This window comes from Xiphophorus hellerii, chromosome 14, assembly GCF_003331165.1.
Source record: "Xiphophorus hellerii strain 12219 chromosome 14, Xiphophorus_hellerii-4.1, whole genome shotgun sequence".
Classification (NCBI taxonomy): Eukaryota; Metazoa; Chordata; class Actinopteri; order Cyprinodontiformes; family Poeciliidae; genus Xiphophorus; species Xiphophorus hellerii.
Window position 1 is genome coordinate 26,278,618 of NC_045685.1, and position 17,569 is coordinate 26,296,186.

Consider the following 17,569-nt stretch of genomic DNA (forward strand, 5'->3'; position numbering starts at 1 on the left):
AGCTTTCACTGGCAGCTTTGAAATGACACAGAAACATTTGACCATCACAACCACTTGGTGTCACTGTTGAGTCTTCTGATAAGAAATACAGACTGCTTTATGATGGAGCTGTCCATGGTTAAAAAACTTAAATTCATGTAAGAATAGTTTTCTTGATTTTCAATATTAAGTTGAAGAATTACTTATGAAAAACATTATTCCACAAATACTTACAAATGTAAATCTGCTTTTACCGGGTCTGCATAGCCTAGAAACAATTATGTTCTGCCATCATCCTTAGGATTTTAAGTTTAGTTGGTCATTAGGTTATTTCTGAGCTTTGCCTTTTGGGTTGATTTCTAGTTTTACTCCTTCAGTTGGTATCTCAGCTCTCTGATGTCCTTCAACTGACCTTCACCTGATCGATTGTTAACCTGTGAAGCATCTGGTGATCAAGTTCCACATTATAAATCACTTTTGGATTAAGATTTATAGATTCTAAGTAAGAATAGAAAACGTTGATCTCTACATGAAGAACACACACAGGGAAGTTTAGGCTTTGGTTCACAAACTAGTTTAATCAATTCAAAAGTTTAATTTCTAAAATATACACCAGAAACATGATTTATAATGACACAAATACAAATACACACCAAGTCTGTTTTAGATACAAAGTTACTTATATCTTGATTATTTAATTGTCATAAAGAGAAAATTTTTTAAAACGTTTTAAATTTTGAATTAAGTTTGATTGCTAAAATGTAAAAGCAGACACACATAACAAGACATCCAGTCGTGTTTGTTGGATTCCTGTCAGTGTGAGACCTCAGATGTTTTTGGCACAGACTGACGGACGATGTTGGTCGCACTGCAAGTCATCCCAGCACTTGGATTCTGCAAGAAACAACAACAATCACTGAAACATCACTCAAAGCAAAGCTGTGAAGCTGTCTGCACAGCTGATCCAGTCTAATGTTTTAACGAGACATAAATGGATGATTTTTACAATCTACCAGATGCCTGGCATTATAAACCTCATGTGGAAATTCATCTTAATCACCTCCATAGTTCATTTGAAGGCAGTGCTGGTATTTGTAACTACTTGGCTCTCCATGGCACCAGTTTGAGTAGTGGAAGGGACTCCCATCGCTCCACAGCCAAACGCCCTCCTGAAATTTAAACAAATTATAAATGTTAATATAAATGTCCCAGAAAACTGACAGTCCTTTTATACTGGGTGAAATTACCTCCTGAGCATCAGAGCCTCCAATCCATGTATCTGGTGATCCGTGAGTTGCAGTTGTTATCAACCTCTGAATGTAATGGTACTCCCAAAAGTTGTGGATGGATGCAAGGGTTGCCTGCAAAGACACACAGTTTCTCTGCAGCCGAGACAAACAGAGAGTTCATGGGTTAAAGCAGTAGAGGGACTCGGGTAATAAAAAACCATGTAAGAAAATGTTGAAGGAAACAGATCGACTTAGATCACCTGGGCTTTCGCCCAAGTCATGGTTCTTGGGATGTAGATGAAGCAGCGATGGTTGAACTTTCTCCAACCAGCAGGACAAGAACACCTCAGCAGATCATTTGTTGCTGCAGACAAACAGATGCAGATTCAGGCCAACTCTTCACATAGGTCATCATATTCCCAGACATAATGTTCAGTGAAGGCTGCATCTGTTGGCCAGTTTAAAACCTTCAGTGAAAGTTAGATTTTATTACACTTCATAATGACAGAGTAACAACATTCCAACATGGAGATTATTAAACTCAACTATTCTCAAACCTACAACACTCCAGACATGATATATATGACCTAAAATAAGGAAAATGTAAGCATGGTGGAGGATCTATGATGCTGTGGGACTCAGTAACCTGAAAATAGTTCATAATTGCATTGTTTAACAAAATTATCCTCCATAGCATTCAACAACATTATAGAAATAATTCACCAGACCCAAAATCTACTAGGAAGATACAAAGTCATATGGATAATGTGTGGATGTTTTACTCCAAAAGTATGAAAGTTATCTCTTAGGTTATAATTTTCTTCTACTTCTTCTACCAGAGATGATCCCAAATTCTTTTGTCAACTTTAACTCACCCTGTGGAGCAGCCTCCTCCTCTTCTGGTTCATTTTCTACATCTAAAATATATACATAAAAGAAGCCTGACATTATTTTCCACTTCATATAACAGAGAATAACAAATATGTCTAAAATGAGGTGGAAACGTTGCTGACCTGCTGGATCTGTCCAGTTTCCAGTTTTGGCTTCAGGAAGAAGAGATTAGTTTAGCAAAGATCAGAGTTAGACTTTATCCCCTAAAAATAATTAATTTCACTCATTTTAGGTAAAATAGACGCATATGAAAAAAATACATGAATTTACCTTCATAAAAAGTTTCCTCAATCTCAGTTTCCTCACTGGGACCTGAGGAAGTTACAGGTTGTGATTATTGAATATCTTTACAATCATAAAACATTCAAAAATTTATATATATTGTAAAAAAATATTTTGAAAGTTTTCTTATTATGAGATGAGATTAAATTAGATCAGACAGTCTGTAGAGATCAATAATCGTTATCAGTAACAGTATTTTTTATAGGTATCTTTCTGGATAAAACACAAACATTCAAACAGTTTTATCAGCTCCTTCTGATTCTAGATATATTTTTCCCTTAATGTGAATCACAGGAAGTCAGAGAAACTCACCAGCAGCTTGACTCAGAGCCGTCAAGGCACAAAGAAACATCAGTACATTCAGAGTCACCATGATGCAGATTGAAGATCACCTTAAAAAACACAAACAGTCTCAGCTCAATAAAGAAATAATTGAAGTTAGATGAAAGCTTCTTACCAAAGCAGCATCAAAATTACCTTTTTTTCCTTCACTTCAGCGTCAGACAAGCTTCAGCTCTTCTGTCTGCAGGTCCTGGAATCAGCTGCTCTTATATACTGTCACTGACAGAGCAGGAAATGTGGACAGACCTGTCAATAATACACTAGTAACAGGATAATGTTCCAGTGAAATCCAAGCAAAGACGTTATTTGTACTTTATGACTTCAGGATAAGTAATTCTCTTCACTGATAAAGTTATTTGGAAAAAGGATATATCATGTACTTCCTGTCCTGATTAATTCTTTCTCTGTTTTTCTGTCCTGAGTTGTGATGTTTTAAATCCTTTGTGAAATGTTTCAGTGAAAAGTCCCAGGACTCAGATTCATCTGAAGAAATTAGGATTTCATTTCAAACAAGCCCAAGTTACAAATAGGTCCATACAAACCAGGAAGTAGCGACAGCAACAAAATGTCAGTTTTCAACTTTCTTGTGTTATTACTAGGAAGTGTGTGTGAAGCAGTCTGACATATTTACTTCTGTTACATCTGAACATATGGCTGCAGCTGTGTGTAGCTGTAGAATAAAAAAATCTCATCTTATAGCAGGCATGTTGTGGGGCCACATTGTCTCCAGTCTGCCGCCTCTCAGCTGTCCGCTGTTTCCTGTGAGCCCTGAGAAAACAGAAGGTTGACTTTGGTTCCTCTAAGGCAGTGGTCTCAAACTGCATTCCTCCAGGGCCCGAGTCCTGCAAGGTTTAGATGTGTCCCTTGAACAAAAGACTTTAAATAAATGGAGAAACTGTCTCACTAGCATGCAGTAAGGCTCTACAGAGATCTGTTGATGAGCTAGAACTGCCAAGGAATCTCAGTAAATGTTAACATGAACAGGGTTATTCTACGGTCGCAGTGAAGGAAAATCTTTGTACTTATTATATTTAGGTCAATGAAAGAAAATGAGAAAAAGGTAAGAAATGAGTAAAATAATAAACTACAGCTGACATGGATGTGTCCTGGCATAAAGCTGGTCTTTAGATTAGGTTTAAATGTTCATGCAAATCTAGATATAAAGAAATGTTAAAATAAAAGATTCCTCAGGAGATAAATTAATATCAGATTGATTAGTGTAAAAAGAAAAAGGATGAAATATAAATGTGTAATATGTCATCTATGAAGAACATAATTTCATTAGTTTCCTGAACTGCATGTGCAGGTTGTACTTTAATATTTTGTTGTGGGCTGTGAATGTTTATGACTCCAGAGACGTTTTCAGGTCAAGATCATTAACTAAGAAACTGTGACGACTGAGATAAAACCTGTTTGTTTGTTTTTATCATTCAGCCTTATCATATTTCACTGGACGTCATGCTGAACGGTTGAATTTAAATGTTGAGACATAAATGTTCTACAGAAAATCAATCCGTAGAACATTTATACTTTTTGTTTTCTTTTATAAAAACTTTGAAATACTTGTAAAAAGTTATAAAGCTTCCTATTAAACAGCAGGAAAACTTTATGTCTGATATTGACAGGCAGGTTTTAAACACATTGAGAGATTCTAACATTCCTGTTATTAAGAAAGAAAAAGAAAGACACAGGTCGCGTTATTCCATATTATAACCACTAGGGGTCACTGTTTTCTGTCAAATGCATGGAACATTTTTCTATTCTGCTGAATGTGGGGACAGGATGTGGTTAAAGTCTAATAAAGAATGCTCTCAAACTGGGAGAAAGTGTTTTAAAAATATCAATTCAACTAAATGAAATATTATAATTTTATCAATCACTACTCTTTCAAAAAATTAAGGATGAATTCACAAAGACACTGAATTGAACACATGTTAAAGGAATGAGAGGAATATCTTATTAAAACAGAATAACTGTAGCAACATATCATTTGGAAGTTTAATGACTATAACTTGTATATTCTCTTAAAGAATCTTGGAAATTTATTCATACTTCATTCATTTATGTTTCACATAATGTCAAAAACACATATTGAATTTTAAACTCAGAATGTGAAAAAAATGTGAATAAATTAACTGAACCATATGAGAACAACATGGTTGATGCTAATGCTAAACTCAATAATAAAGCTTTCTAACTCAGTGACTGCATGACATCATAATATTAAGTTCCTGAATATATGTTACACATATTATAACTGTTTATAGGCAGTTAACAGGAAAGGTTGACTATTAAAAGTTTAATAAAATGAATAGAGATGAGTTCAATTAAAATGAAAGCTACAAAGAGTTATTCAGCTTCTTTCTATTCTATTCTATTCTATTCTATTCTATTCTATTCTATTCTATTAATTTTTTTATAATCCTCAGCTTGATATACAGTTTTTAATTTCTGCATTTATCCACCAGATGGCGCAGAAATCTGTATCAGGTTGTTAGGGTCAATTACCAAAGATAATCAGATAATCAGATAATCAGGTAATCATTGCATCAACAAAAAAAACAAAACAAAAAAAAAACACCCTGCAAAACAAAGGAGATGAAAAGACAGATGTGAAAGGGTTAGAGATTAAAATGGAAGAAAACAGAATCAAATTCTGGGATAAGGATTGTTTTTTTGTAAAAATAAATAAATAAGTAGATAAAAAATTGCTTTATTGTTTCAAAGTATTTTCATTTAAAAATCCTTCACACAGCCATTAGCATCCTGACTACAGTCATCATCAAATAAATGGCTTCCTGCACCGTGCCTCTGTAGGGTCAGGTGTCAGCAGGGATCCATTAAAACAAATGGAGCAGAACCAGTTCCAGCGTAACTGAGCTGTCAGTGTGTTTGTTCTGAAAACATCTCCACCTTTAAATTTCAGGAAAACTAAATATTGGCTTTAGGTGCAGCATGTGAAGCTATGTTTGTTCTTTTTCACAACCTGCAGTTTGCTGATACAAATATTTTTCAAGCTTATGAACTGATAACATTTTTGTCAGTTGCATGTGACAATAGTAAAAAAAATCCTTTTTTCAACTTTGCTTATCCAAGGAAAACTGTTTATATTGTTGACTAAATAACAGCAGCTGAGAGACGTAAAGCAGGAACTGTCCTCATATTTAACAGAAGGATTTCCAATTTGAATATTTTGTTTCTGGATTCTTGTGTACATTGATAAAGTTCTGTTATAAAAATGCTGAAGTGAAAAGCTCTAAGTTTGATTACACAGCTGAGCATGAAATGTGGGAAAAATAAAACTAATTTGAGGACACATAAATCCAAACTTCGACCCCCCACTGGGTTTCTATGTCAGGAGATACGTGGAGCTGTGGCGACCTCAGATCGCAGGCAGGGATTCAACACCTGCATCAGAGAGACTAACACTGCAAACAGAAAGGGGCGGGGCAAAGGTCACAGACACTGCTCACAGAGAGAGAGGAGCAAGGTGTTTAATTAGAGAGAGAAATGTTTGAATAAGGCAAAACTTTAGGAAGATGGCAAAATGTGACCACAGTAATCGCTCTATAATGTACTAAAGTTACCATGTGCAAGAATAAAATCTTCTTTAAAGGCATGTCAGATGTTTTTGAACTATAAAACGAATATTTAAGAGGTAAAAAATTACAGGAACAATTATTTAACTGTGTCCAACTAAACAGTGACTATAAAAAAATGGAAAGGGAAAAAATGTGTTGCTTTAATACAGACACACACACATCTTTTTTTATCAATGCTAAAGATTTTATTTGGAAAGTTGTTAGAAAGGACAGGTTGATTTCTCTTGCATTACAATCAGAAGGCATCTGTGCCTATAGGGACTAAAATGAGTATATTGTATATTTTTGGTCAGTTTTTGTGATATTAAAGCAACAGAGCAGAAACATTTAAGGAAATGACTCATGGCCAACAGGCATGTTAACTCGTATCTGCTGAGGATTCATGTCAACTAGTAGAGGAGGATCGCACAGACAGACGGGAGCCCAGCGTCACATTTGGTGCCACTCAGGCATCCAGAGTCGTCATCTGTTAACAGGACAAACACAACATCCAGTCAAGCTGAGGCGCCGTTGGGTGGTCTACAGTACATACCATTTTTCTGAATGAGTTCAAAGTGAAATGAAAGGTTTAAGTTTGATTTACCACCAAAGGAGAGCTGCAGACAGTTGTTCTCATCCTTTGAACTTTGCTCATCGCAAAACTTAGCAAAGCTAGGGAAAACAGAATCCTCCCAGGACCAAGAAGAATCCTACAGGACAAAATCAAACCGACTCAACTTCAGATTAAAGATAAAACCTGGTTTTGAACTGTGTCCGGATGATTTGTCTACCTCTGATGTTTTGCTGCCTCCAACCCACACTTGTCCGCCATGATGTCCAACACTTTCCATCTCGCTGTAAATCTCTTGAGCTTGTATGTCATTATACACAGCAGCGAGTGAACCTTCAAGTTTGGATGCACAGTTTTCCTAAAGAGAAGACAGAAATTACAGAGTTGAAAAACAAATAGAGAACGATGTCATTGAAAACACTGTTGTGTCTAAACCTGCTATAAAATCAGCAGGTGAGTCTTTGACTGTCATGACATAAATGTTCAGCCGAGGAAACGGTAAATGGTCTGTATTCCTTTAAAGCTTTATCAAGTCCAAATGACCCAAATGCTTTGCATTGGGACTGTGAACTCAGTAAAAACATAAAGGTGCTAAACTATGAACATGAAGTATGTTTTAGCAGCATGAAAAGACAAAGTTTAACAGTAAATTGGAACCAATTCACCTAACAATATGAGACTTTTTAGCATTTTGATGTGAAATGTCTTTTCTGGATTACCTTAGCCTCTTTCCAGGTCATATTCTGGGGAACGAAGAGGAGGCACTGAGTGCTGTGCATCGTCCATCCATCAGGGCAAGTGAAGTCCAAGTGATAGTCTCTATCTTTGAATAGTTACAGATATAATAGATTTATTAGCTCTGACAAGTTACAGGATATGATTCTGAATCAGTTAAAAATGAGGGAAACTGACCAGTTCCACCCATCCAGTCATCACCGTAATCCAAAATAAAATATTTACATTTACAATTTAAAGTTTTATAAATGTATTTATGATCATATACAACTTCTTTCTTTGTCAAATTGACACGATACAAATAGAATAATGTAAATAAAAATAATAATAAAAATGACTTACCCTCAGTTGGTGGCTGATCAGGAGAGTCAGTGAACGGAGCGTCTGCACACAGAGGTTGAAAAACAAAACTTAGAAGAAGAGTCGTCAATGAAATAACTAAGTAAGAGGATTAATGTTACATGCCTTTCAAATGTTATATTTAATTCACTGCAGAATAGTGTATATAAAAATAATAATAAAAATGACGTACCCTCAGTTGGTGGGTGATCACCATAGATAGCGAACAGATCGTCTGCACACAGAGGTTGAAAAGCAAAATTTAGAAGAAGGGTCTTCAATGAAATAACTAAGTAAAAGGATTAATGTTACATGTCTTTCAAATGTTATATTTAATTCACTGCAGAATAGTGTATATAAAAATAATAATAAAAATGACGTACCCTCGGTTGGTGGCTGATCAGGAGAGTCAGTGAACGGAGCGTCTGCACACAGAGGTTGAAAAGCAAAATTTAGAAGAAGAGTCTTCAATGAAATAACTAAGTAAGAGGATTAATGTTACATGCCTTTCAAATGTTATATTTAATTCACTGCAGAATAGTGTACATAAAAATAATAATAAAAAAGACTTACCCTCAGTTGGTGGGTGATCACCATAGATAGCGAACAGATCGTCTGCACACAGAGGTTGAAAAGCAAAATTTAGAAGAGTCTTCAATTAAATAACTAAGTAAAAGGATTAATGTTACATGTCTTTCAAATGTTATATTTAATTCACTGCAGAATAGTGTATATAAAAATAATAATAAAAATGACGTACCCTCAGTTGGTGGCTGATCAGGATAGTCAGCGAACGGAGCGTCTGCACACAGAGGTTGAAAAGCAAAATTTAGAAAAAGAGTCTTCAATTAAATAACTAAGTAAAAGGATTACTTTCAATTAGTGAAAGTAATCCTTTACCTTTACTTTTATTTTATATTTGAAAGACAATATAACATTGTCTTTTCAAATGTTATATTTAATTCACTGCAGATTATTTAAGCAATCAAAAGAACTTTATGAGTCATAAAAGTGAGGCTTGCAAACACATTTTATCGATTCAACAGAGCTTGTTGTGACACATCGTCATGTTTTCCTTATTGGCAGGACACACAATGAATAGTTGATAAAGAAAAAAGTGAAAACATTTACCTCCTGTTGGACCAAAAGGATAGTCTGTGTCTGGAATGGCTGCAGACAGGTTGAAAATATATGAAGATATGAAAATAATCAATTTAATAATCTATAAATGCAAACATTGGTTAAATCAGTAGATTTTATGAGACTTTTCAACTTTATTTTCCACAATTATACATGAATCCAGAGACACCTTCAAAGATACTTTGCATGTGATTTCTTTTCAAAACATATTTTTTGTTACTAATTAATGGAGTTTTCTTATGTTGCACCTGCTTTAAAATGTCTATTTAATTCACTTTGCCTCATTTAGAACAAATTCTATTATTCAGGTTTAGGAAACTGGAGGTTTACAGTCAAAAGCAGCTTTGTGAGTCATAAAACTGAGGTTTGCACACAAACGGTCTCAATGCACAAGAGCTGCCAGCAGACAGAGCTTGTGACATTTAACCCAGGATAGAAAACTAATGTCGAGTGAAGGTCATGGCAATAAAATGCAGAGATGCAGATACAAAACAAATGCAGGATAAATAAAGATTTTCCAGAACTGCAGCTGACAGGGATTTCTCCCTCAGACGAGCAAACAGCCGTTTTATTCTCAAAAGAAAAGGTTATTAATCTTTTTAGATTTTATATTCTACAAAGTAGTTACTCTATACTTCAAAGAAATAAAAAAAATGTAAATACATACTGCTGCAGTAAATACTCACAGGCTGCATGGACCAAAGTCAAACATGGTGAATCCAAACCAAGACAAACTCAGGGTCTTCATGGTGGAGATGACTGGGAGGCCAACCAGTGGTGATAAATGGATTTTCTACAGGCAGAAACGCATAACTTACATCAATTCCAGCACAAACATCGAGTGAAAATGACAAGACAACCATCATCATCATCATCATCATCATCATCATCATCATCATCATCATCATCATCATCATCATCAAATCTGTGGTAAAGAATTACCTTCTTGTCTTCAGTCTGGTGAGTTTCAGCCTGCAGCTTCAGTCTTGATTTGAAATGAGGCAGAAGGAAAACAGCTCACTGACGCCTTACCAACCTAATTACTGAGTTCTCAGGCACTGAACAGGATCCGACATCCGTACGCAGTAACAACAAACGGTGAGCAGAACCAGTCCGCATTACGATTCGTTGGTACTTTCATTAGAAAGAGCTTCTTGGTTTGCAGGAGTCTTGAGCACCGAACAAACAACACCCTTGATAAATATTTAATTGCATTTCATGTATTATTGAGCACACAACAAAATGAGGTCAGGAGGTGAGCTAAACAAACTATGAGCTCAAAAAATGTCAAACTGAAAGATAAATGGGCCCAGTTCAGTCCCACTTAGCAAATATTTTAATCTTATCAACATGTTTCTGTGGATTTTAAGTAATATGTTTAAAAATGAGCCAGAGGGGCAACGTGAAAGAGAATCTGTGGAGGGAGATGAAGATTAGGGAGGCTGACTGATGGTTGGATCAGTCAGACAGTCAGACAGAGAGCAGTTACTGATCTGCACTGCCACCCTTCCACCACCAGGTGTCACTGTTGGACTCGGATACATTAGAATGTGTCTAATGTCTAAAATATTTACTCAGATTATGGCCAATATATGTTAAAAATATCAATCTAATTAAATAAAACACCATCATTCCATCAATTTCTACTCTTCAAAAAAGTTAAGGATGAACTCTCTTGTCATGGTTCCTAAATTAAACATTTAATGTAAGGAATAAGAGGAATATGCACCAGAGAAAAAATATAGTAATATAGTTTATCCTGTTTTTATATATTTTATATTCTTATTTTTGTGTGAACCCACTTGCTTTGACTGATTGTCACTTTGCTGCTCAATTTGGGGCAATAAAGGAATTTTTAAATCCTCTGACCAATAATCCAGTTTTCTCATTCAGAAATTGTCATAACGGTTGTTTTATTGAGAGCTATTTCATTCAAAATTGAGTAAATAAATACTATTATTAATAATTAATAAATTATACATCAAATAAATAAATGTACCCATTAAATAAAAACAGTAATTCTAAAAGTATTGATTGTTTATTTATCGATTCTTTATTTCACAATGATGTTTTACCTTGTGACGCTTTTATTTTGTAAATGTATTATGTTAGATTGTAAAATGTAAGATTTTTATTCATGTTCTGTCAGGTCAAAGTTCAGCGATCAGAAGATATGTTTATGTTTGTTTCAAATATGTGAACATTTGTTTTCAATCCATCCGTTAGGAGAGGAAACTGTAAAAAATGATGCAAACATGAGAAAAATGATTCCAGCTTCCTCTTTTACTTCAACAGAATTATGACCTCAGGAAAAAAAAATAATACTCACCAATTTCCACATGGTGGCGCTAGTCAATCATACAGTGTCTGACACATTAATGAGTTTCAGGAACTGATAGATGAACGTAAAAAATGATGTTTTTTTTTATATTTCTCAAAGTTTGATGTGAGTAAAAACACAGAATCTGTGAGACTTTAATCAGGAAACTAACAGCGCCTCTGTGGAACGTCTTCATTTCAGAAATACTAAAATCAGGTGGTGTTACGTTTCACAAATTGGGAAAAAAGAAATCATTCCTAATTTAACAGTGAAGGAGTTAAGGTCAGAGGTAACAGCTGACCGGTTTCGGGGCCAGTCGGTGCCTGATGGGGCCCATCATGATCCCGCTGGCACACGCATGTCTAAGACAACAGACTTTGTTTTTCCTGCTGTAGAGATGATGTCATGCTTGTTTGATGGAGTCAAGATAAGTTTTCATTTCTTGCTGTTGACATTCTGCAGAAGAATGTCAACATTCTTTTTATTCTCTCAATAAAAGTGAAAGACAGAAGGATGAATGACCCGTTTTTTCCACTGAATCAGGAAACTGATTTAATCTGTAGCTCATGGAATGAAGTGGGATCAGTTTTAAAGAGGAAATGCTGAAAGATGCCTCACCTTTTTCCCTCTGAACTGAACATCAGTCCAGGTGGTCGGACCCGTTTCACACAGACACGACAGCTTATCGGGTTTCACAGCATTTCTGCAGGCTGAGGTCAAGACACTGGACAGAAATGATAGTAATAGTAATTAGAACTTAACTACAGAGTCGATGAAAAAACACAATATATTGCTGCTTATTTCAAACTTAAGCATTAATTTTAGATATAGAAAAAACCTTTTTGTTCTGAAAATGGGTTTAAAAGCAACATCAGGTATAAAGATTCACACAAAAAAACTTTAAAGTTTTAAAATCTACATACAAAAAAAGATCAACAATAACAACATTAATAGTCATAATAATAATTTACTTTACAAGACTATATGAGAAAATATTGAGCAAATAGAAAAAGGAATATCTGACTTTTATTTCATTCTATGCACAGTTAACATTCATACAGTAGCAGGAAGTGATGTAATTGCCTGTAAAAATAAATAAGATAAACACTTAACTCTGCATTATCATGTCTTACATTGATCTTTTATGATGCTTGTTCCAGCACATTTATCAGATTAATTTGCTTAATAACGTGTTTTATGAGATATAATCATCTTTGCAAGGACATTTCCTCATAGCAAAGCCGCGTAGCAACAACAACTGTAAACCAGTTTCTCTGATGAAAGAGTTTCCTCCTAATGATGGCCGACCAAAACAACTTCATCAGATTCCTGTAGCAGAATCTGTTTCAGTTCTGAGGAAACCGGGCCGCTGTTGCCAGAAGGAGCTTTGCTTTTTTTATCTGCTGTATAAAAGCTGAAGAGTCAAAGTCACGACCTGGAGATGAATCGTTCACGCTGGAGGTAAGTTGTGTTATTTTTAATAACTGCATGGTGATAATACTGAAAACAAATAATCAAAATTAATGTTCACAAAATACATTTGCTGAAGAAGCTAATCAGTGCTGATATCTTGATTATGAAACTCATGTTGGATTCTTTAATAGATGTTTTATAGTGACTGAGTTTCTGTTTACATTACGACCCTGCAGGTCGTCCACAGAGGAATAAAGATAAAAAAACGATTAGTTTAACATTCAGAAAACAGAAATAACAGAAAAACTATTTTTATTTTCTTTAACACTAATAAATGGGTTAATATCTCTGATTTTTACATGAAGGATTCACTGACTGTTTGTTCATTTGGTTCATTCTCTTTTTCAGAAAAAATATCTGTTTTAAAGAGGAATGAATCTAATATAATCTAATTTACTTTGGTAAATTAGATTTCAGACCCGTTTGTAAACACATGATATCTGTGTAAAATGTAATCTCTTACTTATTTCACTTACTGGTTTTACTATTTAGTCACTATATTGGAATATTAATTTACTGATTTTACAGCCTCCATCAGCATATTTACAGATTTCAGCTAATTGCTAAATCAGCAAGAAATCATAACAAACAAATCCATTAAAGGTTTTGTTTGCACCAAAAAAATAATAATACAAGCACATTAGAAAGTGGTGTTTTTAAAGCTGCTTTCTAAAGTAACCTTATCAAATTATTGTTTTTTAATGTATAATAACAGCTTTATTGCCATATTCATACTGTGAAACCACCTGCATTACTTTCAACAAAAGAAATGTTTCTAACAGCTCAAAGTTTCGAGTCACAGGTTGAATTTCACTTTACAAAAATAACATTTGATTTTCCCCAGTAAATACGTTTTTGAAAATGAGAATCATAATTTGTGTTAACATTCCTGACCTTATAGTTTAATGATCTGTAAACATCACAGCAGCATTTTTTGAGATGTTTGTTAAATATACATATTAGAAATTGAGATGTAACAAGTATCAAGTTGAAATATCCTGAAACTAAGTTAAAGAATAAAACCAAGTAATATTTCAGGTCTGCACCAGCCATGACTTTATCATGTAAAGCTGCGAGGAGTTTATGAAGATAATATATTTTCTCCTTTCTTTGTTCATAGATGGATATGAGTCTAAAGGAGTTACTAGCAGCCGTCTTCCAAGGCTACCTGTGTCCACAGGTAAACGTCTAGTCAGTTTTAGTTTGAGCTAAACATTCATTTTAGGCATTATGTGTTTATTTAAAGTTTCATCCATGATCACCATCTTAAAAAAAAAAATTTTGACCTTTGCTGAGGGCTGCGTAATATTTGAATACCACAATCCTTAAATCAAACATGACAGGTTATAAGAAAACTGTTGACATTTTTAACAAACATGATCTTCATTTAACTGTAATACAACTCATCAGTAAACACTTGACTGTGTAACTGCAAATAACTGTATCAGATGGGAACATCCCAAATGTATATAACTTTAGCTTCCTGAACATTAATTACGTAATTAACTCTGAAACATATTAATATTAAAAATATTAAGCACTTCATAAAGACTTCGCACAGTTTCTCTGTTAAACCTTGTTCAAATATCTGTCCACTTTGGAAATTAAATTAATTCTTTCTAAGATGAAAACAAATATAGAGAAATCAATAAGATGATAGAAAAATAAATAATCCAACACAAAAAAACAAAAAAATTAATTTCTAAAGGTAGGAAGAAGACAAAGCTTCTTCCTACTTCCTTACTGTTTATTTATTTAATCTAGTATTTATTTATCTATGCTCTACGTGAATCCTTTAAGTTCTGGTTGTTTGAATTTGTTTTGTTTTTTTAATTTTACATTGTGTATTTCAGTCTAGAATGTAGAATCTAAATATTTCCAACATTATTTATATTCAGACATTAATTTTTCCTCCATGTCAATTTCTACACATTTTCTGCTCTGGGATTCACTGGGCCAGCAGCCAATAAACAAAATGCTTTTTTATGCTAAAGAGGCTTCAAAGCCTTTTTTATTTTTATTTCATACTATAAATCTGCTAATTATGAAATGATGCACAACACAGTCAATCACAGCAGGTCAGGCTGATCCATTCAGCTTTCACTGGCAGCTTTGAAATGACGCAGAAACATTTGACCATCACAACCACTTGGTGTCACTGTTGAGTCTTCTGATAAGAAATACAGACTGCTTTATGATGGAGCTGTCCATGGTTAAAAACTTAGATTCATGTAAAAAATATTTCCTCATTTTCAATATTAAGTTGAAGAATTACTTATGAAAAACATTATTCCACAAATACTTACATAATCTGCTTTTATCGGGTCTGCATGCCTAAAAACAATTATGTTCTGCCATCATCCTTAGGATTTTAAGTTTAGTTGGTCATTAGGTTATTTCTGAGCTTTGCCTTTTTGGTTTTTTCTAGTTTTACTCCTTCAGTTGGTATCTCAGCTCTCTGATGTCCTTCAACTGACCTTCACCTGATCGATTGTTAACCTGTGAAGCATCTGGTGATCAAGTTCCACATTATAAATCACTTTTGGATTAAGATTTATACATTCTAAATAAGAAGAGAGAAAGTTGATTTCTACATGAAGAACAAACACAGGGAAGTTTAGGCTTTGGTTCACAAACTAGTTTAATCAATTGAAAGTTTAATTTCTAAAATGTACACCAGAAACATGATTTATAATGACACAAATGCAAATACACACCAAGCCTGTTTCAGATACAAAGACTGAAACAGACTTTGTATCTGTTACTTATATCTTGATTATTTAATTGTCATAAAGAAGAAAATTTAAAAAACTTTTAAAATTTTGAATCAAGTTTGATTGCTAAAATGTAAAAGCAGACACACATAACAAGACATCCCAGTCGTGTTTGTTGGATTCCTGTCAGTGTGAGACCTCAGATGTTTTTGGCACAGACTGACGGACGATCATGGTCGCACTGAAAGTCATCCCAGCACTTGGATTCTGCAAGAAGAAACAACAACAATCACATGAAAACATGACTCAAAGCAAAGCTGTGAAGCTGTCTGCACAGCTGATCCAGTCTAATGTTTTAATTAGACATAAATGATCAATCTTACAATCTACAATCAATCGATTTTTACAATCTACCAGATGCCTGGTATTATGAACCTCATGTGGAAATTAATCTTAATCACCTCCATAGTTCATTTGAAGGCAGTGCTGCTGTTTATAATTATTTGGCTCTCCATCGCACCAGTTTGAGTAGAGGAAGGGACTCCCATCGCTCCACAGCCAAACGCCCTCCTGAAATTTAAACAAATTATAATGTTAATATAAATGTCGCAGATTAACTGACAGTCCTTTTATCTGGGTGAAATTACCTCCTGAGCATCAGAGCCTCCAATCCATGTTTTGGTGATTCTTGAGTTCAGTTGTTATCAACCTCTGAATGTAATGGTACTCCCAAAAGTTGTGGATGGATGCAAGGGTTTGCCTGCAAAGGACACACAGTTTCTCTGCAGCCGAGACAAACAGAGAGTTCATGGGTCAAAGCAGTAGAGGGACTTGGGTAATGAAAAAACATGTAAGAAAATGTTGAAGGAAACAGATCGACTTAGATCACCTGGGCTCTCGCCCAAGTCATGTTTGTTGGGATGTAGATGAAGCAGCGATGGTTGAAGTGGCTCCAACCAGCAGGACAAGAACACCTCAGCAGATCATTTGTTGCTGCAGACAAACAGATGCAGATTCAGGCCAACTCTTCACATAGGTCATCATATTCCCAGACATAATGTACAGTGAAGGCTGCATCTGTTGGTGTCGCAGCCTTCGGTTCCAAAAAAGCAAAAAAAAAACCTCCAATAAAGGCTGTGGGTGGTAACGGGTGGTTTGGGATTTGCACGCACTTTTACTGATTCATTTATCGTTAAAGTTGAAATAAAAGGTCTTGTAACTTAGTTGAAATAAAAAAATACTCTCCATTTAATGTTCAAGTGTTTCAAATGTTCAAGTGTTCAATGTTCCAGTGTTCAAGTGGTCAAAAATTCATTCTACAAAAACCTCCCGTCCACACCAGACATTCACCAAACAATCCACCAAACAATCCACACCGCACCCACCACTCGGTGTGTTCTTAATCGCTCAAATTGGTGGGCAGGTCTAACAATTAACAATGTAATCTAAATAATTCCAAATATAAAAATGAATTACAAATTTTGAATCTAAATTAACTTAATATATTCCACTACCCAAAGAACAAAACAAAACTGGTAGAAATTATAACTACAAAACTTTTACATAAATGGCCACGACAGTTGGCCAGTTTAAAACCTTCAGTGAAAGTTATATTTTATTACACTTCATAATGACAGAAGTAACAACATTCCAACATGGAGTTTATTAAACTCAACTATTCTCAAACCTACAACACTCCAGACATAATATATATGACCTAAAACAAGGAAAATGTAAGCATGGTGGAGGATCTATGATGCTGTGGGACTCAGTAAACTGAAAATAGTTCATAATTGCATCGTTTAATAAAAATATCCTCCATAGCATGCAACAACATTATAGAAATAATTCACCAGACCCAAAATCTACTAGGAAGATACAAAGTCATATGGATAATGTGTGGATGTTTTACTCCAAAAGTATGAAAGTTATCTCTTAGGTTATAATTTCCTTCTACTTCTTCTACCAGAGAT

General features: G+C 34.6%; 2 protein-coding genes and 1 long non-coding RNA gene across 23 annotated transcripts in view; all 3 read right to left on the reverse strand.

Moving 5' to 3' along the window:
- Positions 1–688: 688 nt before the first annotated feature.
- On the reverse strand, positions 689–2,754 carry LOC116732299 (ladderlectin-like). Its single transcript, XM_032582370.1, has 5 exons — positions 2,694–2,754; positions 1,469–1,572; positions 1,227–1,361; positions 1,040–1,148; positions 689–873 (listed from the first exon to the last, which is right to left on the reverse strand). Exons 1-5 carry the CDS (start codon positions 2,752–2,754, stop codon positions 806–808), a joined length of 477 nt encoding a protein of 158 aa, XP_032438261.1. The 3' UTR covers positions 689–805.
- Positions 2,755–6,485: 3,731 nt separating this feature from the next.
- LOC116733049 (type-2 ice-structuring protein-like) overlaps positions 6,486–17,569 on the reverse strand; it is a 36,650-nt gene continuing 25,566 nt past the window's right edge. For 4 of the 21 annotated variants that reach the window (XM_032583723.1, XM_032583720.1, XM_032583713.1 and 1 more), the window contains 9 exons: positions 8,710–8,751; positions 8,523–8,564; positions 8,333–8,374; positions 8,143–8,184; positions 7,953–7,994; positions 7,595–7,698; positions 7,096–7,233; positions 6,909–7,014; positions 6,486–6,791 (listed from right to left, as the gene is read on the reverse strand). In XM_032583723.1, the coding sequence (XP_032439614.1) occupies positions 6,715–6,791; positions 6,909–7,014; positions 7,096–7,233; positions 7,595–7,698; positions 7,953–7,994; positions 8,143–8,184; positions 8,333–8,374; positions 8,523–8,564; positions 8,710–8,751 (635 nt within the window). In that variant the 3' untranslated portion in view covers positions 6,486–6,714. The remainder of the gene's footprint in view (positions 6,792–6,908; positions 7,015–7,095; positions 7,234–7,594; positions 7,699–7,952; positions 7,995–8,142; positions 8,185–8,332; positions 8,375–8,522; positions 8,565–8,709; positions 8,752–17,569) is intronic. The other 17 variants (XM_032583726.1, XM_032583719.1, XM_032583714.1 and 14 more) reach the window with 15 other exon arrangements.
- Positions 9,126–10,235, reverse strand: LOC116733052 (uncharacterized). The gene is made up of 3 exons (XR_004341936.1): positions 10,032–10,235; positions 9,776–9,882; positions 9,126–9,662 (listed from the first exon to the last, which is right to left on the reverse strand). It is a non-coding gene; the product is annotated as an uncharacterized LOC116733052 (long non-coding RNA).